At 45.7% G+C, this 24,920-nt stretch overlaps 1 protein-coding gene across 3 annotated transcripts in view; it reads left to right on the top strand.

Moving 5' to 3' along the window:
- TAGAP (T cell activation RhoGTPase activating protein) overlaps positions 1-13,742 on the top strand; it is a 44,500-nt gene extending 30,758 nt beyond the window's left edge. The window contains exons 2-11 of one of the 3 annotated variants that reach the window (XM_075036805.1): positions 5,168-5,209; positions 5,642-5,726; positions 5,833-5,886; positions 6,479-6,545; positions 8,023-8,195; positions 8,946-9,107; positions 9,582-9,691; positions 10,407-10,602; positions 11,113-11,230; positions 11,436-13,742. In XM_075036805.1, coding sequence (XP_074892906.1) covers positions 5,700-5,726; positions 5,833-5,886; positions 6,479-6,545; positions 8,023-8,195; positions 8,946-9,107; positions 9,582-9,691; positions 10,407-10,602; positions 11,113-11,230; positions 11,436-12,610 — 2,082 coding nt within the window. In that variant the 5' untranslated portion in view covers positions 5,168-5,209; positions 5,642-5,699 and the 3' untranslated portion in view covers positions 12,611-13,742. Of the gene's footprint in view, positions 1-5,076; positions 5,210-5,641; positions 5,727-5,832; positions 5,887-6,478; positions 6,546-8,022; positions 8,196-8,945; positions 9,108-9,581; positions 9,692-10,406; positions 10,612-11,112; positions 11,231-11,435 lie in introns of those variants that run through there. The other 2 variants (XM_075036806.1, XM_075036807.1) reach the window with 2 other exon arrangements.
- The last annotated feature ends 11,178 nt before the right edge of the window (positions 13,743-24,920 follow it).

Raw genomic sequence — 24,920 nt, 5'->3', positions numbered from 1 at the left:
ATGGCCTATATGCGCCCACCCTCCACAGCTAAAAAACTACCCATTGGAACCAGTCACCTGAGGACGAGTAAAAAAAGTTTAGAGCTGCCAACTTAGTTTTGAGGGGAACACCCATGAAAAAATAAACAAACCATCCTGCAAAGCAAATGCAACCAAAAGGGTGTCATGGGAAGGGCGCAGAATACACATTGGGCTGTATTTATAGTATTATTTTTGATATGTAACTTCTTCCTATGCAATAGTAACACAGTGTGTAAAAGGGTGGTGCAATCTAACCCACATTGCAATCTAATCTTGATATCTAATTAAGGATAGAAATCAGTTGATCAGAGCTGGGAAAAACTGACAGTGGGTTTCGCTTTCCAAAGGCAGGGTTAGCATGAGCCCAGGTCCCACCCGACTAAAACTGCAAGAGTTCAACACCAGCTGGGTTGAAGGATCTCATTCTGAACTGTTACAGGTAGGGACTAGTCTGATCAAAGCTCAGGTTGCCTTTTCTGTGATCAAACCCTGAACCATGCCTATGCAATCCACAACACGCTCTGGAGAGTGGTAGGAAATTAGAGCTGCCTTCAGAAGATGTGTAGAAATGCGACCTGTTCCCAGCAACCCACATGCCACCCTGTTCTTTGAGTCCATGTACAGATTGTGCAGAGCTTTCTTTCCCCAAAAAACCCCAACCAAATCCCAACCCAGCAACTGCCTGACTTGGCATAGCTGCTTTTCTTATTTTGGTAAACGTTCCTGTTGTCCCCTGCGGAGACCGCAGTTGTGCCAGTGAAGACAAAACCGGAATACAACTCCTTTCCCACATGGAGAGGCACTGATGAAGGCTCTTTCTGCTCTATATGGGCTTGAAAGAGTCACTGGTCCAGGCGCGTCCTGCTGTACCCTTCTCACAGCTACGCTCCTGCTGTGTCCTTGCTGGTACAACAACAGGGTGAAGGCGGGTTTCAGGATTCATTCAGACACTCCCTCATTTCTAAGAGCCATCACGTCAAACATTTGTGAAAGTAGTAGAAATAAACAAAAGTGAGCTGTGGCTGGGATTTTCCCATTTGTGGTTTGATAAGGAGAGAAGAAAACAGACGCTTTCCAGCCACAGCAGATTTGTTCTTTTGTTTACTATCAGCTCCTGATTCCTTTCTCCTCCCAGCTGATGCTGCCCCTTCATTGCTATGGTCTGGAGTCCTTCACTGAGCCATAGTGTAAGAGGAGAGAGGAGAAAACACCTAGCCTGACTGTAGCTCACGCAAAGGGGAAAATCACCATTTGGTCTGTGTTGACAGCAAGTGCTATATAAGCCCTCTCTCCAAAAACTGGCTGGGCGAAGTGCTTGGGAATGGACCACAAAAGCAGCTGTGGCCTGGGAAAGGAAAGGGGCTACTTGGGCCTGGGGGGGAAGCAGAGGCTTCAGTCTGATGTCCTGGCTTCTACAAGGAAAATGCTTCACATCTCAAGGAGTAAACCCCATCCCAAGAGGCTGGATCTACCCAGCATCAGCTGCTCTGCGGGACCTGCCTGCTCCTGCTTTCCCTCCAATGAATGCAAAGCACTTCTGCAGAACTGAGGGAAGCAACCTGATGTAGGGGAGGGGAAGAGCTCTGTTGTGGTTTAACCCCAGCCGGCAATTAAACACCAAACAGCGGCTCACTCACTCCCTTCTCCATGGTGGGATGGGGGAGAGAATTGGAAAAAACCCAAAAAGTAAAACTCATGGGTTGGGATAAAAACAGTTTAATAGGACAGAAAAGGAAGGGAAAATAACAACAACAACAACGATAATAGAATATACAAAACAAATGATGCACAATACAATTGCTCACCACCCGCCAACTGATGTCCAGCCAATCCCCGAGCCATGGCATCCCCTAGCCAACTCCGCCCGGTTTGTATACTGGGCATGACATCACATGGTATGGAATACCCCTTTGGCTTGTTTGGGTCAGTTCTCCTTGCTGTGTTCCCTCCCAGCTTCTTGTGCACACCCAGCCTCTGCTGGCAGGACAGTAGGAGAAGCTGAAAAGTCCTTGACTTAGTATAAACATTGCTTAGCAACAATATCAGTGTGTTATCAACATTGTTCTCATCCTAAATCCAAACCACAGCACTATACCAGCTACTAGGAAGAAAATTAACTTTATTCCAGCAGAAACCAGGACAAGCTCATACACAGGCTAGTCCTGAAAACCCTTTTAAGTCCACCCCCTCTCCCACACCCTGATCTTTGTGTAAATGTCCCAATGTCTGTGAAGGAGAGTGCATTCACTTAGTCAGGGATGGCTTGGGAGAAACACATCAGCTGCAAACAGCTCCAATTGTGCCCAAGCCATCTGCCATGTATTCTGCTTGCCCTAGGGCAACCACTGTGGTACAACAAAGACATCGCTCTAATGCATCCTGGTATAAGATCTGTACCAAATTGAGGGGCAGACCATAGCAAAGGCTCTGAGTTTGCAAAGCAGAGCCGTGTGGTAGAGAGGGACTGGATCTCTTCAGGGAGAGAAGAAGTTGTTCATATAAGAGACATTCATTTGTAAACATCCCATATGACAGGCCTTTTCTGTTAATGTTCAGTGTGGAGATGGGCTTTGGGAGCTACATCTGTGTTACCCTTTACACACTGGTGGAGGAAGCTGTGAAGCTGCTCTGGCAGGTGGGTGTGAGGGCAGCTCACGCTGTGCTGGTCCTCCTATCTTCACCCACCTGGTGCAGCAGCTCTTCCGACCTCAGGACCCTGCATGCAGCTCCACGGTGCTTGACAGGAGCCAGCACATGCTCGCTTACTGCTTTTCGCAAATACAGCCAAGCTTCATTCCGTGTGGCCATACAATTACTCTGCCAAGCCATAGCTTTTTAGGATGCCTGCTATTCAGGTGGGGCATATTTGTTTGTAATGAAATAAGCTGCTTTAAAGTAATTTTGGCACAAATTAAGTGTTTGTGATACACACCATAAAAGAGCTGTAAAAAGAAAGAATGATATCAGGAGGGTAAAAAAAATCAAATTGTTTTCCACATGGGCAGGCAGGCCTATACACATACCTTGCATGTACAATGGCCATTACATCCCACAACCATTAATAGATGGGAACTAACTACAGATACAGCAGTGTGTGCCAATGGACAGTCTGGTGATCTGGATCAATACACCACCCACCACTGTATCTTTTCCTCCTGGGAAATTCAAAGCATTATGCCCTGTGTACAGCTGTGCCCTATTTGTAATCTGAGCTTCTGGCCTGGCTAATCACCATCCATTAAACTCCCATTTTTTCAGGAGTCGCACATTTTCCAGATCAAACCCTGTGTCTTAATCAAGCAACAGACTGAGCTCAGAAATACATCTACGTACAGTGCTGGAAGTGAGGTCAAGGCAGAACTGAATTGTATAGGTCCCCTAAGCCTCCGAGATACCTAACAGATAGATACGTTTAGATACACATTTAACAGACGTACTGAAAAATAGATTCCCCTTATCCCAGGAATCCTGCTGGGATTATCAGCAGGGGTGCTGCAGCTGCCAGGGAGCCTTGGAAGAAATTCTTAGGGGAACAAGATGCAGGATGACAATATTTCTGCAAGAACATGCATTGGCCCATGGAATTTAGTAGGGAAATGACAGATGTTACGGGACTGCTTATTAACAAAAAATCAATTACAGCAGTGAGTAAAAAATCAATGGTGAATGAACAGGGCTGTATTTGAAATTCCTGGAAGTCTCAGCCCTAAACAGGTCTACAGACTGGTTACAGGAGCATGGAAATGATGGGCCTCCAGAGGACTTGAAAGGTCATCTACAGCATCCCACCTTGCCCCCGCAAAAGCAGGGCAGCTCTCCTTTTGCCCTTCCGGACACACGTCTGTCTAACCAAAAGTGAATTTTGCACCTTGGCTTTCTGCCAGACTCAAGCTGAGGCCACCTGTCTGTTTTGCATGACAACCCAGGATCCAGGTCTGATGTGGTTAATGAGAATGGCTTTCAGGGTGAATTCAGCAGCGGATGTAGCCATAAAGTACATCTGCAAAGAGCTGTGCTACAACACAGCCTTGTCCCCTGCACATGTGAAATGGAGCATCCACCGGGGAAGCAGCAGAGAGACCACAGTTTTACAAGCGTGCTTTCCACCTAAATCCACCGCTGAAATATTCCCAACCCTTTGACTCTCAGCCTTAGCTCCTCTTTTTCACTAGATCAAAAGACTGGTACCCAGAACACCAGGTTGTAATTTGCCTCTGTCAATGAATTAGTAGAACTAATATCATGCATTTAACATCATTTGTTGATGAATTTTCATAATGGCCTGGTAGAGTGAGTACTCTTGTCCTTATGTTCCTGATCTGCTCAGGTTGGGGGGGAGTCAGTAACAGACCCTGAAGAGGTATAGGGAGAGCAGAGGTAGGTTTTTCCTGGATTTTTTTATCTCTTCAGTTGAATTAAACTTCATTACTTAGACACATAATTCTTACTAGGACATGTTTTAAGGAAGACTTTTTATTATATGTTGTCATGCTTTACTAAATTATTACATAATACCACTTCTTCTGTAGGAGTCCAATGCTTAGATTCTCAAGAACTAGTTGGCACTGCCAAAGTGTGTGTCTACATCTGCTTGCAGACAGTAAACTGTTGCCATTAGTTTTTAAAAAAATATACAAAAACATTTCCCTGAATCTTGGGTATTCCACTCCCCCATCTTTTTAACTATTCTTAGTGTAACTTGATCTGGCAGTGTGTCTTTAAACTGCAAAATCTAAGGTCTCTGAGCAGTCAAAGGACAGACTGTACTCACTGCCCTTTAATGGTAAGGAGAAGCTGCCCACACTGCAGCCCCCTTTGCACATCCCACCTCACACTGGTGATGCTAGATGGAACCTTTACCTGGCAAGTGTCTCATCTTTTCCATCCATAACAGCTACAAGGGCGCCTTTTTTTTTTTTTCTTTAAGGAAAAAAAAAAAAGTACCTCCTTTAAAAGGAAAGAGGAAGCCAGAAATTTCATAGTGTTTCTGTCCTGCCCCATGATGCTTCTTCCTGTCTGTGAATTTCCACCTGCCCCTTCTGCGTATATAAGGGAGCACATGTGGGGTAGAACTGTTTAGTTGCCTGTCTCCGTCCAAAGGATTAGTAGCAGTGGGGAGTGATGCTGTTTCTCCTTTCCTCTGCAGTTCGCGGGAGGTGAAGGAGCTCTGGCTGGATTCACTCCTTGGGTAAGTACTGCCTGGGATAAAATCTGTGGTGTCGCGGTTGAAGTCGGTGGAGTGCTCCAGATGCAGCTGTGCAGAGATGTACAAAAATATAGAAGGGGGAGAGGTGTGCCCACTGCTAAGTGTAGCTCGTGGGCAGACCTGACTGACTTACTTAGCTTTGTGTTTGCAGATTAACAACCATATGTAGCTGTCACCACTTGCTCATTTTTTGCATGGATTAAAAATGGAAAGCTGCTTTTTTTCTGTTTTCACCAACAGGCAGATAGGGCAGCAGGGCTGAGTGCCTTCCAGAGAAGGGCTTTATGATTGACATGTGTGGGATATCTTGCTGGTTCAGGATCATACTTAAATGCTAGACTGGCTTGCAGGTGGAAAGACAAGGGTGCAGTTTTACAAAGCTCTTTCTTTGTCCATTCCCTGTTCAAAAAACAGGCAAACAAAAGGACCGAAGGAAACCAGAGTGTCCAGAGCTCCCCCGATCAAACTCCTAATGAAAGTGTTAAGCAGCTGTAATACTGTGAGTGTCTATTGTTTCAGCTCTGTCAACAGAGTGATTTTGAAAAACTCTGATTTCTAAACATAGCATTCAATTACTCACATTGTGTCTTTGTTTTCTTGTCTAGTCAAAGACACTAAATGCTGGGAACATGGAGAGTCTGATTGAATGCCAGTTGGAGGTAAGCAGCCACTCCATTTCCCCTGATCCTTCTTGGGTACTGATGTCAGATATCGTAGCAAAGTGGTGGTGGCCCCTGTAGGAGCTGCTGGCTGCCTACCATGACCCATGAGCAGGCAGAGCCCTTCAAAGGCAACTCCGTGCAGCACTATGCAGACGGAGCTGGACATCACTGTGAGCAGTCGGCATGTTCCCTGGGCTCTCAGGGAGTTTTGCTCAGGAATCTGGCAGGCTCCGAAGCCATCAAGGTTCCCCAGAGGAGTGTGGGAGGAAATCTACAGTGCCAGGGGAGGACACAGAAGAGCAGGCTGTGGCCAGCTGTGGCTTCTCTGGATCAGAAGTCCAGCCTGAAAGAGCATGGGGCTGTGACCTGCCAGGCAGGTCTGGGGTGGCTGGCTTGCAGGGTTTACCACAAACCCCTCTATTGGGCAGCGAGGCAGCATCACTCCTGGACCGAGGCCCCTCTTCAGCAGATGCTGGGCTTGCTCTGGTTATTCCCTGGAGCGTCCCACAGATTTCTGAGGAGCTGCAGCGACACACTGGTGGCTCTCGCTGCTGGTGGCAGCTCTGTAACCCTAACATGCTTCTTGCAGGCGGATGCCAAGAAATGCCCCGCACTGGTGCCTGCAGATACTGAAGATGGACTTTGCCGTTCAGCTGGTGAGTTTTAAAACAAACTGAGGAACTGCTTTTTTACATAATGATTGCAAGCTGGTGCTTCTGCAAAACCACCTGGTTTTCACCTCCCAGAGAGCAATCCACAGCTCTCAGCCCCACCCAGGAGAGGGCTTAAGCCCTGGAGTGCCACTCACTTGCAAACGACTGCTTTCCCTTATGCTCAGTGGCAGAGGTGACAGTACTGAGTGCCAGAGGTCTTGTATCCCTGTCCCTAGTCCTCAGAGCCATGTTTCATTGTGTTCCCTGGTAGCGATGGGAAGTAAAAGTGCTCCTTTCTCACTAGAGCATCACCACTGAGGTGTGGCACTGCAAGCAAGTACCGAGTACCGCTACCAGCAGTTGCATGCCAGAGCAAATAAACCCTCTTGGCAGCAGCAACAGCACTTGTTTTCTCTCACCATGCAAAACCTCAGCACCTGTAAACAACCAGGAGGAGCCCATTAGCAGAGCAGGGTCAGATTTGGAGCAGACCATCATATCAGACCATTTTTCAGGAGTATAAGAAGGAAACATTTTATAGGATACTATAATGTTAGGTCACCTTCTCATAGCTTTTAACCCCTCCCTACCAAGGACTTGTGCTAAGCCACAAATACAGGTCCTGAGAACTTCTCATCTGCATGAGACAACTTCATTTTGGAGTAGAAGGCAAGTCCTTTTTAGGAAATTTGCAAAAGGCAACTCCTTTAGAAAGCTTTCTAGCAAAAGGATCCTTCTCTCACTGTTTCAGAAAGGGAAAAAAAGCCACACCTCATCCCAATACAACCATCATCTCCAAATTCCTAGCATGCCCTCCTCTTTAAGTTGCAGAATGCAAAAGCCATGCTAAGATATTCCTGACCCTGAAGCCAATGAGGCCCTACTGTGATGCTCCCATCCTCTGGAGCAAGTATCACCTTCCACTGGCTGGTTGGCAGGGGACAAGCACTAGCTCCAGCATGGACCACTATCATTAGAGCTGGCTCTGAAGCTGGCAGAGCTGGAGCCATGTGTTTTTAGCCTCTGTGAAAGAGGCTGAAAAGCAGGAGCCCCCAGTTCCACTCCTGCCCTAAGGTTGGGGCACAGTCAGACCACATAGTGAAAATTGTTGTCATTGCTAGCTGCCCGGGTGACATATCTGCCTTAGATAGTTATCACAGAAACCACCATGATATCAAAAAATCTCTATAAATGTTGTTATTTCTGTGCCTTGCATGTTCCCACTCTCTAAGAAGAAACGGTGACTAGAATGTAAAAAAAAACAACGCCAAAACAGGAAAGGTGGTGTCCTTAGAGGGATGGTCACAGTTTTACAGTTTAGGCGGTTGTTTCCTTAGTAACCACTTAGTTGTCTTTCAGTTTCTCCCTGTTGAGTTTGAGTTGTTTCAACATATATCTCTGCACTGCACACAGATGAAAGGCCACATAGCATGCTCAGTTTTTTTAAAAAATTGATTTTTTGCTTTTCTTTTGCTTGCAGCAGATGGAACAATGAAAAGAAAGAAGGTGATATTGCAGTCATTTACTCTGAGACGAAGCTCTACCAATGGGAATTCCCCAGGGCAGCTTGACTCAGGTGCCAAAATTGCTCTGTTTGGCCAGCCTCTGGCAATTATCTGTGGGGAAGATGACACACTGCCGCAACCAGTCCAGGTAAGCAAGCCTGGCAATACTTCTGGCTTCCAGTGTGAGGCAGGATCCCCAGTACTTGTCCTGCAGAACCCAGGAGATGAGTGATTTTGGTGTTTCCCCTCCACACACACTTCTGATAAGCTCAGAGCCCATCCCAGATGTAGAAAGGGTCAGGTGTGCGGGTTTTGTCCAGCCCACCCAACTTTCACTGGAAGCAACTTTGAGTGGAGACAACCCAGGACCAGGAATAGGAATCTGTGATTCTACAGAAGTCATTTAAATGAATTTTTCAGCAACATAAACTTCCAAGGATTTCTGTATTTCCCTGAAAACAGTGTTCAGCTATGGACTACCACCGACAAATACCTAAACACTATATTCTGGATAAAAACGGTCTTGACAGTTCTCCTACTGAGTTGGCTTTTCCAGTAGACAGGCTTTTGTCTCTTCTAAGCATTATTTGCCTGGCTTGGGAAGGAAGGGGTTTGAAGTAAGACTTAAGCCATCCTTTGTTTCCTTCTGGAAGGAAGCAGGGATGACCCCACTGAAGTTAGTGGAATTCACTGGTCCAAAAAGAGGGTGGGTTGCAGGAAAATCAGGTTATTGCCCATGTAATTTACCTGGAGCAAGAACTAGATACTCACCTAATTAGAGCACAGTGTACCTCCAGACAATTTCTCCTCTGTTTCTAAAGAAATGTTCACCTGCTAAAGGATCTTCCTTCACCCAAGTAACTGTTCTCCCATTCCTCTCCATTTTTTCCCCCTGCAGAATCTCCTAGCTATATTGCATATGAAAGGACCTGCCACTGAAGGGATATTCAGAAAAGCTGCCAATGAAAAAGCACGAAAGGAGTTGAAGGAGGACCTAAACAAAGGAGGGAATGTTGATTTGAAAAGCAAATCGGTGCACCTGCTGGCAGTGGTCTTGAAGGTGAGCTCCTCTGACCTGCAGTGGTGGAATGACATTGCTGGTCTGCACAGGCCCACTTCGGTGCCCAGAGCTGACCTAGGTGGGACTCCAACCTAAAGCCAGAGCAAAGCCAGACTAAATGTTTCAGGCTTAGGAAAGTTTGGCATTTTCCTTTTCCACCTGATTTACAGTCCCACTTGTGCTGCTGATTTCCTGCATGCCCACAGGAAACTCACTTTGTCTTCGTCCTCAGCATCCTCCCCAGAGAGGAATACTGAGATTTATGGGTGAATGAAAAGCAGCTAAGAGCTGGGCCTCATTACTACACCAATGCAAGTGTACTTGGTGTGTACTTGTGCATTGCATTGCTCTGCCAGTGCTGATGGTCAGGTAGCTCAAGCCAACCTGCCTCCTAGTGAGTCCATGTCATAGTGATGCCCCTTCTGTGCTCAGGAGTAGTGTCCAAACCCTAATCTAAATCTCTTGGCCTTGCAGGACTTCCTCCGAAATATTCCCTCCAAACTCCTGTCATCTGACCTCTATGAGAAGTGGATGCAAGCTCTGGAGAAGCCAAGCAAGCAGGAAAAAATTGAAGAATTGAAAGAGTAAGTTTTGCAACCAGAAAATTTTGCAAACAAGCTCACCCCAATGTGATGGAGTGACTGGTAGAGGCCAATGATGTCTCTCAAAACTGAGTCTCATTTAAAAGCCTGTCATTTATATCAGCTTGCTATTGCTCTGTGGGTTTAGTTTAGAGGGCTCTAGCAGCAGCACTTCCTGAAGTTATTTGAAATTGTTCTATGAAACGACTAGCGTAGGAAGAGCAGAGAGGCTGCAGTGTCTCAGCTCATGTACTCATGGTGCTGCGGCACAGGCACTGACAGGGAGCCTCCACATCTGCTGGTGGTGAAGTCGGGCACATGGAGACCACCACTGTGTTTTGCTCTTTAGAAAGAGCAGATGTGGAGGCTGACTGGGAGTGCTTTGAAAGCTGCACAGCACAACCACAGGCTTTCACGTGCCTTTGGGAAGCCTCCAGTGACATCTCCCGATGTCATCCCATCTACTCAAGGACATGGACAGCTGTAATGCTTGCCTTTCAGTCAAGACCTTGTAATTCATGATCTCGTAATTAACCACATGCTCAGCTGCTGTTGGGGATTTCTGAATGATACCTCTGCTAAGCAGTGAAAACAGTACACACATGCCTCTTTCTGGAGGAAGCATCATCTGTCTGACTTTAATTGAGACTTGCTCAAATAAAGAAGTAGCGGCTGCTGCACCATGAATTAACATCACATTTTGTCTGTGTTCATGCAGGGTGGCTGACAAACTGCCTAGACCAAACCTCGTCTTGCTCAAGCACTTGCTCTCTCTGCTCCACCACATCAGCCAAAATGCCGAGACCAACAGGATGGACTCCAGCAATCTGGCCATCTGCGTTGGCCCAAATATGCTGAGCCCAGAGACAGACAACATGCTTCCGCTGGAAGTGCAGAAGGAGATGAATGACAAGGTGTGTTGAACTCACCAAGCAGCTGCCCCCGTCGGGGCAGCTCAGAGCCATCCATAGGGATGCCACTGCCATTGCAAAAGCTGAACAAAACAGCAGCCCTGGACGTCGAGGGTGGCCATCATCTCAGGTGCCTGCAATGTGATGGGCAAGGCTGCCCCTCGTCTCGGCTCCTCTGAGCAAAAGTAGCAGTTGCCCTGCAGTCCCCTACGTTGTAGCACAGCTCCTGAACACTTTGCACACAAAGGGCAAGGGGGGCACCCAGTGGGCATTGCCACCCGCGGGCCCCCTGGACAGCGAGGCTGATGTGTTTTGTTTGTATTGGGACAGATCAATTCATCTGCAGCATCAGGCTGCATCCTCCAGAGAGGACTCTGACTTTAAGCTAGGATTTTGGCAGAAGCCTCTTTGCTCTGTGCTGCCCTCCATACAAAGACAGCAGGCAGGGGCAGGAAAGACTGTTCAATATGTTTTCAGCCCTTTTGATTGAAATAAACTGTTTTCTTTGTGCAGGTGACAGTGTTGGTGGAGTTCCTCATAAACAACTGCTCAGAAATATTTGGGGAGGACATTGTCTTCCCTGTCTGTGCCTCGGCTGAGGAGTCACCAGAGCACACAGACAGCTCCACAGGTATGAGGATGGACTGGGGATGTCACAGTCTGGGGCTGCTGGGCTAAGTTCTTTAATTTGGTATGAGAATACATCTGTGGAAACACAGAGAGTTGTAGAGGGCTCAAGACACTTTTGCAGTGCTCTTCTACAGGAACTCTTTCCATAGAGTTTCCTTTCATCCTCAGATGGTCAGTGAAAACTAACAAGTGCTTTCTCCCCACAGAACACCTATGTGCTGCTCATCAGAATGACTCTGCCTATGACAGCCCAGATGCTGAAGCTGAAGGCAGCCCCTGTACCTCTCAGATGGAGCAGCCCAAAGGGAGGAGTACTAGTGTGAGCACAAGATACCCAACATGCATCTCCGCCCCTTCACTGACTAATTTCAGAAATGACATCAGCACAATGGACAGGAGGTACTCAGAGCCAGACCTGTCCTTCCAGAACCGCCTTGAAGGCAGGATAAGGAAACAGAAGCTAAACAAAAGTGAGGACAATTTTCCAGTTCAGCAGAAACAGCTAGGGTTGGAGGCACTGGAGAAACGGCTTGCAATTTTACCTTCACAATTATCTACAGACTCTTTACCCAAAACATCTTCCAGTTGCTCCCTGGAGAGCTCTGATGGCTCAGTCTTCACCAGCTCCCCAGTAGTTTCGCCCTCTAGTCCCAAAAAATCCTTTTTGAATAGGCCCCAGTCCTTTTCCACCAAGGCCACTGAAGACTGCAGTACGCCTAGCAGAGAGATCAAAAAGCATTCCATGTCGTTCTCTTTTGCAAACCGCAGGAAAACACTAATAAAAACCCAGAGTTGGGGGCCTGGAAAAAACCTGGGTTTTCAGAGAGACAGTTTCACAAAGAAAGAAGATCAGCTCTCCTGCAGAGTTGTCAGTCAGAATAGCCCTGATGATGACAAACCATTGCCTGTGGCATATGAGCAAAGGCCCCGTTTCAGGTCAGCTGATGAAGTGTTCAGAGAGGTAGACCAGAGGAATCCTGGAAGACCACCCTCTTATGAAGAGGCTACTAAAAACTGCCTGGCCACTAAAGGTCCCTCCCACAATCTCACCGTTCAGACTATGAGATTAAAGGTGTCAACCCAGGATGCTTTGCTGCCTCATCCATGCAGCAGCTGTGCACAGGACACAGCACATACTCGAAGGGATCTACCCAGTGGCAGACTTTCTGCAGCGAAGGATTCTGACGTGGAAACTGAAACCCTCAGCATCACCGTGGGAATAAACTCCCGTGTGAGTTTACCTGTGACCCCAGGAGTCTACAGATTAAGAGCCATGTCTGAATCCTATCAAAAGAACAAACTTGAGTATGTGGCTAGGAGGTGCAGCCAGCCAGTTTTTGAGGTAGACCAGATCCAGTTTGCTAAGGAATCCTATGTTTAAAAACCCTATCCCTCCTCCTTGCGCTGTACAAAGTAAAGATTGTTAACACAGACATCTTCCTCATCCTTTGTAAGTTTTTACTTTCAGGAGACCAAGAATAAGCTATCTCTGCATGAACTTTTTTAACTTGAGCCTCTCCTGAAGTGTCTGTCAGCTTGACATGTCACATTCTTTCACCACAAGAGGTGGTGGCAGTGAAGACCTTTGTATTATTATGTAAAAATGTAAGTGAACATGCTGTACATAACCTGTTGTTTGGGAAAATGAGTTAGTAGTTGATAAACAGTGTTGCATTTGTATCCCCAAAAGGACAATTAAAAGGTTGGCAGGTCCAAAACCTGTCCCACCTTCCTTTTCTTTTCTGTATGGTCACACTCCATGCCATTTGTCACATGTGTGTGCCAGGCTGATGCAATGCTTTGCTGATTTTCTGCATTAAGAAGTGGGCTGGCATTTACCCTAACTGGGGAAGAGCTGTTCTGTCATCAAGGCCACTTCAGCATTCTTCCATAAACCCCCTGTACCTGCTGCCATTCCCTCTTCCTGCTAGCTGGTGATGAGAATGATCTGACCACTAACCAGCATTAGTGTTGTATACCAAGCCTGGGTTCAGAGCCACCGAAGCCCTGCAAGGTCATTATGGGAATGTATCAAGTAAACCTCATGTGGCCTGAGGTGCTTTTAGTGTAAACAAACTGGACAGGCTAAACAGAAGGAAAGAGTATCTTCAGATTTACTTTTATGAGGTAAACAAAACCCAAACAACAAAAACTCCTGTAAGGAAACATTCTGGATTCCAGCTTTGAATAGTTAAAGCTGCAGCTCATTAAAATCACCCCACCCCACCCCACCCCCACCCCCACCCCCCCCCCCCCAAAAAAAAAAAAAAAGAAAATACCAGGCGGTGTCCTTATAACCTTGTAAAAATGACTGGAAGTGCAATGTGTTTTTACATGTAGGAACTTGTTTTGGTTAGCGCTCACCTCCCCTTTTATGGCCCAGCATAGCCTTAAACCAGAAGCAGGGAGACTTTTGTTTTTCTCCTGTGTAACTGCACTACAATAAAACATTTTTCTGCATGAATGCTAAACTGTCCACTGTCTGTCTTTAAAACATCCAGGCTCTACATGTACTGTACCTACTTCTATACTATTCTACAGGTACTGCAGGTCTGCTTGAATGACATGGCATATCTAAGTAGCGGAAAGGAAAGTAACTGACCAGCAGTATCACTACTATTGTTGTTGTAAGAGGCTGCAGACTAGATTTTGGGAACAAATCTTTCTCTGTCAGGAAAATGAGTTACACTGCCATGTAACAGCAGTTATCAGTGAGGTGGAAAGGAAGCTGCAAAGAGGTGATGCTGCTCCAAAAGCGGAGCAGATTAGAAAACAGCATACCAGCATCTCAGGTATGATGTTTTCCAGGTGTAGGTGTTCACAGGACACAGAGAAAGGGGAAGGAGAGTACCTGGCCTGACAGAAGAAATTATGTGAGAAGGACCATACTGGTAGGCTGCACTAGAGAAAATGCCACCTCAGCCTCCTAAGCAGTGGCACTCTTCTTCCAAGCAAGCTGCAAAAGGCATTTGCCATTTTCTGGAATCTGCAAGCCCTGAGTCACAGAATCACAGAATAGGTGAGGCTTGAGATCCTCCTGTCCAACCCCCCTGCTCAAGCAGGATCAGGTAGAGAAGGTTGCCCAGGAGCATGTCCAGATGGCTTTTGAGTATTTCCACAGATGGAGACTCTGCAACACCTCTGGGCAACCTGTTCCCATGTTTGACCACCCTCACAGTGAAAAAGTGTCTCCTTGCATTCAGATGGAATTCCATCTGTTTTAATTTGTGCCCTTTGCCTCTTGTCCCATCTCGAGTGGGAATGACAGCCTTCTTTGTAAAAAACACAAGCGTCTTGCCCTCATGGCAGAATGAGTGTGAAAAGAAAATCCACATGCAGCGGAAAGGCTCAGAAGCCACAGAACAGAAAACACGAACTTGAAAGTGTACTCAAAACAACATGGCTACTTCTTTGGTAAGTGACTCATTCTTTTCGACTGTGACAAGACTAAGGATCCCAAGAAGAGGAACTGCTTGTCTCCTGTCCTGTAACCACACCAGAAATCCCAGGGAGAATAAGCACGGTCACTTCACCAGAGATGAGGAGAGTCTCTCTTTAAGTCCAAGGTGTCCTAATGCAGACATGACAATCACACTCAGAAAACTTACCTGGGGTCTAGATATTCAATATAGATGAGCCTAAATCTTCCAGCTTCTGGATAAGAAAGCTTATTTGGAACTTCTTGTAAGACATTTCAATAGACAGAGAAAAAGGAAGAGAGAGGAGCTCTACACATTGTTAGCAAACAATGGGCAAGGTGAAGGAGTTGTATAAGTGTGGCCCACTCCCCCTCACCTTGCTCTTGCATTTCTTCAAGTCCAGAAAACACTGATTAAACAAAATCTGAATGTAAATGGACCCCCAAAGAAATTTACTCCCTCATTGATAGATAACTTTTGTCTTCCTCCATCTCTTAAGACTTGCCTGTTTAGTCAGAATTATTTTCATGTCAAGTGTCTCCACAGAAGTGATTTCTCTTCTATATAAGCACTTAGGAGACCTCAAAAGACAAGAATGACACATAAAGCAGAGAGCTTTGCTTTAGCACTTACTCGTCTGCCTTCAGCTCAGAGAACAGTTTTATCATGCTACCAGCCCACCCTACCACATTCAAAGATCCAGCCCAACTATCTGGGCCTCCAAGAGTAAGGCCCTTTAACTGCTATATCCAACAAGTGAATTACCTGAGTGCCTTTGCCAAAGCTGCCTTTGACTCCTTAGCCAGAAAGATCAAATACCCGTTTACAGCTGGGTCAGCTGGAGATGGATTTTGGCACAAGAGTTGAATGATGACAGTAAATCTCCCATTCTCTACAGGTTACTCCATCATCAGTATTGCATCACTTGCTTCACACATCCAATTTTCTAATTAAATTGCATGAAGACACTCTAAACATACAAGGCATATAGGACTGGAAGAGGGGAAAAAGCAACATTAAAGCAGAAAATCCAAGCCATCACCTTGTAAAGCAATGCTGGAATTAAGGCTGTTGGTGCAGCCTGAATTCAGTTCCTTGTGTTTGCATCCTGCTGTTGTTTTCAATCACACGATGCACTCTGTTCTTCCCCACAGGATGCACATGCTCTGGGGAGGAACCAAGGTTGTGCAGCAGAGGAGAAAATTTTAATTCTGGCATTCCCCAGCACAGCTTGCCTAGCAGGGCACCCTGGTTTTGGACTTATGTCTATGTCTGATTTTCTAGGATTTGAAAGAGCCAACAGAAGAACAAAGGAGTTCCTCATGGAGCAACATCCTCCTCTCCTTCCTTCCCCATGTTGTGCACTGGGGAGTTGCAAACTCTTGTTCTCTGCCACTTGAATTAGGACAGCACCTTACAGCAAAAGCACATTGTCATCAACTCTATGGCCAAATATTAGTGAAGGCTAAGAGAAACACCATGGTTTCTCCAGGTTTCACAAACATTCAGACTGGCACTCAGGTGCAGACTGCAAACATAGACACATTTAGTTATCTGTATGCAAACATTTATGTGAGCCTGTGTCTCATCTTCTGCACAGTCTGCATTTGAGTATCTCTCTGGACTCCTGGGACTGAGTTGAGCACAGGTGGAACACAGTTGCCTTAAAGTAGGTGTCTAAAGTCATTTGAGTATCTTAGGGCACCTCAAGGAATTTTTTAAGGTATCTGTCGTGGTTTAAGCCCAGCTGGCAACAAAGCACCATGAGGCTGCTTGCTCACGCTTTCTCCCCAGTGGGATGGGGAGGAGAAAATATAAAGAAAAGCTCATGGATCAAGACAAGGAGAATGAAGGATCACTCACCAGTTATGGTCACAGGCAAAAACCAGACTCAACTTGGGGAAAAAAACAAACAAAAAATTAATTTACTACCAATTAAATCAAAACAAGGATAATGAGAAGTAGAACCAAATCTCAAAACACCTTCCCCCCACCCCTCCTTCCCTCCCCAGCTCAACTCCACTACCGATTTTCTCTACCTCCTCCCTCTCCAGCAGCACAGGGGGAAAGGGAATGGGGGTTGGGGTCAGTTCATCACACGTTGTCTCTGCTGCTCCTTCCTCCTCAGAGGGACGACTCCTCACTCTTCCCCTGATTCACCATGGGGTCCCTCCCGCAGGAGACAGTCCTCCATGAACTTCTCCATTATGAGTCTCCTTCCCATGGGCTGCAGTTCTTCACAAACTGTTCCAGCATGGGTCCTTTCTGTGGGCTGCAGTCCTTCAGTAGACTGCTCCAGCGTGGGCTTTCTCGTGGAGTCATGGCCATCTTCGGGGGCCTCCGCTCCCCCGCTCCCCTCCGTGGGCTGGGGGGGGACAGCCTGCCGTCTCACCACGGGCTGCAAGGACATCCCCTCCTCTGGTGCACCTCCTCCGCTCCTTCTTCACAGACCTTGGTGTCTGCATAGGGGTTTCTCTCACATCCCACTCCTCTCTCTGCTGCAGGTTTCCCCTCTTAACTATGTTATCGCAGAGGTGCTACCAGCATCGCTGATGGGCTCAGCCTGGGCCAGAGGCAGGTCCAACTTGGAGGCAGGGAAGCTTTTAGCAGTTCCTCACAGGAGTCACCCTTGCAGACCCTCCCCTGCTACCAAAACCCCACCACACAAACCCAAAACAGCATCAAAAGCAGATGCAGATCCAGATATTTAGGCAGCTGAATCCTTCCCTAAAATCTTCTCTGACTATGATGGGAGCTTAGACTCACACATAGATGCTACATTTAGATACCTTGAATGTAGGTCTCTATAATCTAGGGCTGACACTTTTACTGACAGCAGAGAAACAGTAAAACTTGGGATTTTAGGCTCCATCTAAGCCTTCAAAGGAAGCATTCTTGAGCAGGTATAGGCCCTCCCGCTTGCCTCCCTCCAGAGCTTGGGGTCTTCTGCTGCATCCCACCACAGACAACTCTGACTCGGGCCTTCCTCTTCTCCACTCCTGACTCCTCATCTCTGCCTCATTTTCATTGCCTCCCCATTCCCAGCCTGCATTCCTCACCTCAGCCAGTTATTTATCTTTTAATTGAACAAAACCCAATCTGTCCCTGTGGACTTGCTGTCAAAGTCCCAATTTAATTTCTGTTCTCTCCATCCCTAGACCCACTTCTCTCAGTCAGCCAGTTTCAGTTTTCCTTTTCCAATTCTGCCACGTTTTTCCCTCATATCTGCACTGGTTGTTATTGCAATAAGTCCCACCAACACTCATTTAGTCTCAGTCCTGCCCCGCCCCTTGTTTTAGTCTGTATATGCAGAGAACCAGAATAGAGAAGGAAACATCTCTGCAAACTACAAGAGAAAATATACAATTCATAAAGTCCAGTGATTACCTCAATTCAGAGCTGTAACTATGGAAAGCCTCTAGGATGAAACTTCATGGATGGAAGTCCTTGACTTTATGGGATTTCAGCAAGGGGACTGCATGTCTGTTCTTGTGGGGAAGTATGGGCTGTCAGCTACTTTGGAAGGAGATTTGGAGCTAGGTTAAGGTAAAATAACAAGTCAAAATAAGCCATTTTCCCCCATGCCTCACCAAAGCAATTCACAAGCTATGATGTTAGGGATATTTTTGGTAATTTTCTCACATTCTCTGAAGAAATGCATTGTCAGTACATTGATTTTTTCTGCCTCTACAAGCAAGGTCTTGGGGAAGAAGCTTCCTCACCTGTCTGACCTCCTCTGTTATCTGAAGGGCATCTCTTTCTGGGAACTGTGAAAACTAAAGAGATCATGAATCCTTCACACCTCAGGAAGAACAACTGCTGGCCACTTAACAATGATGCACAAGAGAATTGTTACTACCATGGTCAATTTCCATAATATCTGCCACAACATTGCCCAAAAAAAGCTCTTCACTGGACACAGTCACAGAACAGAACCGCTTCTCTATGTAAGATCTTTCTTCCGTACTTTCGTCCCATGATTGCTACTTGTATACCCCAGGCACAAAATGCAACACTGAGATTGGTGGTATAAACCCATGGCAAAAATGGAAGGAATCCCACCAACTTTATACTAACTAGTAGCTTGGAGTGTTACTGCCCACACTTTGTATTTGGCATTTACTTTACAACACAGACACTTGGCTTTCTTTTTTCAGGTGCACTTGGCTCTTCAGAGTTTCTTACACTGTATCTAGTTTGATGAAACATCATTTGCAATCTTCTTTGGACATTATGTAAGTGGAGGACAAGATGGCATGCCCTGCATTGACAAACATCACTTGGAGTTCAACAGCTAGTATTAGGGAAGGCAGGGCATCCTGTTTGTCACCCAGAACACTGTTTCTGTTGGGACTGAACCACTCTGTAGGATGTGACTGTGCTCGACAATTCTGACACCTAAAATAAAGCCAAGTATTTGGGCAATTTTTTGTAATGGGATTGTATCTCTTCAGCCTTTTGCTTAGAAATAGATATTTTCCTGTAGCACTAGAGCCAAAATGGGTGGCTTTGGGATTCTGCTTGGACTATGTATACTTTAATGTTTAAAAGCTAATGATAAAATAACAGCCTCAGTTATATACTGTAGGAAGTTCCACACGGACTATTTTTGCCATAGTGTTCCCTTTTGTAATACTGCTATGAAATGTCTCCAACTACAAGAGGAAGAAGTATCACAGCAAACAAAATCTCGCCTGTGTTATTTTTAGTCTGGGAATGGGAGTTTTTATCTCTCTACTGCCTGTTCTAGTTTTGGTGCTGATCCATCACAGGAGACCAGGTGGTTTGCTGCAGCACCACACCAGCACTGCTTATTCCCGGGCTGACTCATTCCTCACCCATACACTGTAAGTGACAATTTCAGCTTCCTAACACACCCAGGCAGGTCTCTTGACCCAGAGAACAAAATTTTTGCCATAGTGAGGCCAAGAGTTTATAGCACTCGGCTATCACAGGGGTGAGCTCTGAACAAATATAGGTAGGCAGCCCAGGATCCTGAATGATAGGCCACAGCACATAAAAGAGTTCTCAAGTTAAGGAGCCACTGGTTGCCAGTGCCTCTTTTCCAGGACCTCCATGCTCAAGGGTTTCCTAGAAGAAGATGGGATTATGGTTGTCAGGAATTTTATCCTTCTGCCACCTGAATGCGTCCAGAGACACTTCTTCCCACAGGATTCCTACAAAGGGAACCCCTTCATAAAAAAGGTCAAGAAAAACCCCCAGTGGCTCACTGGCAAAAACTCCATGACAATAGCATTATCCTTCTTGCCTTAAATCCATTAATTTATTCCCTTCCTCAGGAAAAGAGGATGCTTTCAAGTGTCATTCATGTAACCCTACATTTCTGTTCAATGTAAATCATGCCTGCAATAACAGGTGCACAAGCCATTTCACCTGCCTACTAAGACATGTTCAAGGAGCAGACTTGTTTCTCAACTGCTCTGCAGACTCGGGGGCCACTGACAGCTGTGTGGAGCAGGCAGGAAATGCTGTTTTCTTGGTACACATTCCCTCTGCATGGCAAATATGCCTGTCTCAGATGGAAAGCAGCATAGAAACTCATTCACCAAGTTAACTTGGAAACTCAGCCATGAAGATAACCCATTTCACTTTCAAGTTGGCTTGGCTGGCTGTCCAACCCAGTAAGCATTTCATGTCCATAACTGATCACATCTAACTGCAACATTCAGGTGATTAAAACATGTTGCTACTCTGCTAGCATTAGCCAGACAGCAGTTACTGTGGCTACCGTGTGTCTCCACGAGGACAATTTCTCACTACAGGAAAAGGAAACCCACCTTGGTTAGGCGCTCTGGTTACATTTTTCTCTGAATTTTGTTAGCAGTCAGTCCTTATCGCATGTGTGATCAGAACAGAGTGAAAACTTCAGAGGAACTTCTGAAGGCTAAAAACTCAGAAGAGGAAGCAACTTTTAAAATAAAAAGTCTGACAATAATAGAGAGAAAAATCCATGGGGAAAGGGCAGCTACTGTTGGAGAAGTGATATAATCCTCATATGGACAGCTGACTCTCATATACATAGCCAACTGCAAGTTTCCATGGATGTTGGGTGAACAACTGCTTTTTTTGCCTCTCTGTTACTCAGAAATGTGAATTATCTAATCCTTTTTTTTCTATAGAATGCAGCACTTCTATTGTTTTAAATCAGTCTTTTCCATTTGCTGTGATAAATATACCAATTTAAATCTCACTTCTGAGCAAAGCCCATTCCAAATTCTTCACGTTCTTCTACAAGGGGAGCAGAAACCACAGATTATTTTCTGTTTCTAACCTGAGGTGCCAGCACTTAAGTCTGAACAAATGGTTCACAAATCCCAAACAGGGTTGACTCCATTGAGCTCTGCTTCCTCTGCTGGGTAATAATATGAAAAGTTTTCTATGAAGGGTTCCACACTTTCTAAACAAAATATGCTCTTTAGCCAACCAGCTATTTACAGAACTGATCCAACGGCTGGTTGAAACTCTTCCTTCCTACAACCCACAAACCTCCCACCAACTTCCTTGACAGATGTACAGTCCAAATTCAAACCCTGCACCTTCAGTATCACACAGGCCAAGCTGAAAATTGTCAAACTGTATTTTTTATAAAAGTTAAGGCCAAACCCAAGTGGATGCCAAGACAGATGATCAGAGAAGATGCTCTTATGATAAAGATTAGAGATTTGTCTGCTTTTCCACATGCTTGCTGCAGTCTTGGTCCATGCAATTCAACCTCATCATATATAGGGCATAGCCCTGTCTGCTTCCTCCAAGCACCGAAGAAAAGGTTTTTGCACTCACCTTTCCCCCCATTCCTCCAGGTGTGAATTCTGTCTCCCCATCATAAAGCTGTGACTTCACACAGCAAGTGCAGCTGCACAGCTTTGCCTGTGATTCACCAACCAGGTTTCTTTAGCACAACTGGTCACGAGGTAAGAAAGTAACCACAGTATCATTCAAGAACTTTGCAAAGTGCTGTAGTCCAAGGAGTACACAACGTTACATGATATGATATACAGATGTACATCCACCTTATGTGCTACAGACACCAGAAGACATGGCATTTGAGAAGTCTCTGAGTGTGTGAAAGAGCAAAGCAGTCACTAGTTCTCCATAGGTGATCAGGGAGGATGGCCTTGAGATAAAGACTGGAGACTTTTAGTTAAGTTATTTAACATCAGGGTCTGCTTTTTTCACATGCCTCCTGCCCAGTGCAGTTCTTGGACTGTGCCGTTTAACTCCAGTAAAGCACAGATGACACTGGTCTACCTCCCAGAGATGTGATAAAGGGCAATTTATTTCAAGATGGACAAACACCCAGCCCACAGTGAAGGGGCAATAGAAGCAGATCAGTCTTGTTTCTTACTCTGCAAGTTTAGTGCAGTTGAATGACTGCCCTCAATACCAGGAGATGGAAAGTAAGGAAGAGCTTCCTGGGGCAAAAGGAAGACACTGGGAGAACCCTTTTCAAAGAAAGAAGAGGTAAGAAGAGGCTGGAGAGGGATTAGCACCACACAGTCTATTTGAGCTTGAATAGGAAGGTCACCAACAATTGATCTTCCAATTAGCAGTTTAATGAACGATAGTTTAAAATTAAGTGTGCACTGCTCCACCCTCTAAGGTGCTTTCTCACCTCTCCATAATTCTTTCCAGTCACTGGCCCTGAAGTCCCACAGTGGTGTAGGGGAAGAATGCAAGCCCTGAGAGCAGGCTTGTCACACTGAAGAACAAAGCTTGTGGGGGACATGGAGGGAAGGGAACCTAGGGAAAATGGTGCTGAGAGTCAGAGGTGAAGTGGTAGGGGGAAGCAGGATTATTAATTTTGGCTGGAATAGATGAATAATAAAATCTGGTTTTTGACTAGTGCTGGAGAAATGAAGGCCTTCAGAACTGGAATTTTCCAGTCCTGCCCAACCCCATGAACTCAGGACTGGGGTCAAGAGGAAGCTGTGCTGCTACAGAGAAAAGGAAACTTAATAATTTTGGTTTGAAGACATGAGTGATAGGATCTGGATTTTTTTCTATTCACAATTACATATCAAGATTAACAACCCTACTTAAAAAAATATTGATGTCACTATAGGGAATCAAGTTTAACTGGGGTATTTATTAATTTTTCCTATGTCTCATCTGTCAAAACTCTCAGGCTGGCACATATTTTTTAGAACTAAGTACCTCACTATTAGGACCAGGCCTATATGTAAGCAATGTCTGTATATCACAGATGCATTGAAACTAGCGCCTACGAACAGCAGCAAAGACACCATCTGTGGGCTGGCAGACCTCAGTGATACAGTACTGGTGCAGTATTGCTGATTCTCTTTGATCACATCACTGCAGTAAGTTAAAAGCAGGTTTCGGTGCACTTCTATTAATTGTCCTCCGAAAGCACTGGGGCAAATAGTACATATGCACCTCACCTGAGCTCTGCGATTCTTTCACCTTTGCAGTCACACTGATGGCTCTCCACGTTAGTACTGTATTTTGTATTTCTGTCAAACATCTCAGGGCATTGATTAGCAGCAGCATGATGCTTTCTGGGATTTTCAAGGCTACCCCAAGCATCTCCATCCCTGGAGAAGGAGAAGGCCCTGACCAATCTGATCTATCTTTGAATTTGTCCCTGCTTGGCAAAGGGGTTACACTAGAGACCTCCACAGTCCCTTTCAACCTAGACTGCTCTGTGATTCCGTGATGTCTGCTTGAAGGCAATGGTATTTTGGCCTCAAGTAGAGTTACTCCCAAGACTGGGAACTCCATCCCTTTATCTGCAGACCCAGAGGGGTAAGAACTGCAGCTTAAAATTATATCTCAGGACCACGGAGAACCAAATCTAACCCCAATTTCAGGTAATTACACAGTATTACATCAGGGAAGCGTTCCTGTAATTTTAAAAGCAGACAGAAGGCAATGCTCAGGGAAGGCAATATGCCCCTCCATGTCCTTCCTTGATAATTAAACATTATCTATATCCAAAATGGCTCTGTAAACCTCCTTCCTTTCTTAATTATGCAATGCTGCAGAAAGTTAAGATAGTGGAAACTGGACACAGCTAGTCTGCTCAGCACCTTATTATGCAATGCACCGTAGCACAAGGTCTCCCAAGCTAGCAGCATCCAAGCTAGGGCCCCAGGAAGACCCAGTCTCAGGACTGTAGACCCCTTATATTGTATTTCAAGATGTCATTCAGTAGTTACAGAATGCATTCCAGGTGCTGGGGGAAACAGTGGATGCACATCTTTTCTTACTAGATGCTGACACCTTCACCCCTGCTTTGCTGTGAATAAACTCATTTCACACCTAGAAAGCCAAGGGGCATGCCATAAGGCATGGTACAATGCCAGGAAATTCTCATGAAAACAAAACAAAAAATAAGTCTGTTTGTGGCTCCAAGGCATTTTAACAGACCCACAGCAAACCTGGAAGGAGACAAAGCCCTTGCTCTGCAGCTCTCAAGTCAGCTGAAGGCGCTTCAAAAGATGTTTCTTAGCTGCCATATGGGAGATGGGCTGATTGATTCCTTGCTAGGCAGGCCCACTTCCCAGGCAGTACCTCCTGTGCTGAGATCTGTGCAGGTCCCAGACAATCCTCCAAAGAATATGTGAAACAGCCACTGTGACTGTAAGAGCTGGAGTGCAGCTATGGATACTAATGGCAGCCTAGCCATCTGATTACAATCAATGTGGTTTTGGCTGCTGCTGCAGTCGGTCTCGTGATGACATGAACTGTTCCAGAACTCAGGGGTATTTTTAGCAAAAATAACATAAAAGGGGGCAAGGGAGAAGAGCTGAGTTTTCTCCTGGGCATGGCATTGTCACTTATAAAGCTCTGCTAACCCACAAAGTCAGAGACCTTTGCCTCTCCGACACAGTACTTGCAATGCTTTTGCACTAAACTGGTAACTTAGGAGTTAGCAGTGTTTCACAGAGGCAAGTAGGAGAGTCACTGCCATTCAGTCAGTGCATATATTAGGTGAATGAGAAATTCACCCAACACGTGAGACACCAGGCTGGGGCCAGCTTAACAGAATTAACCTGTGATGCAACACCTTCATCTTCACAAGCTTTGTGGGCAACGGATGTGTAACAGGCAGCTCCTCGGGAATCCTCGCTCCAGTGGTTACAGGCCCTCTTCTCACCATCTCTCTACCCAGTTCACTCCAGCCAGATTTCTAGGGTTGTTCAGCAAGCATACTCAATTCCTTACTGGGCATGTATAGACTAATGTTTTTGAAGGCTATGCTGCGGCTGTTTTTCATGTGAAGAGAAAACA

The sequence above is a fragment of the Buteo buteo genome, chromosome 9 (genome assembly GCF_964188355.1).
Source record: "Buteo buteo chromosome 9, bButBut1.hap1.1, whole genome shotgun sequence".
NCBI classification, from domain to species: domain Eukaryota; kingdom Metazoa; phylum Chordata; class Aves; order Accipitriformes; family Accipitridae; genus Buteo; species Buteo buteo.
Note: the sequence above shows the minus strand (reverse complement) of the source record. Positions and strands in the feature narration are given on the sequence as shown.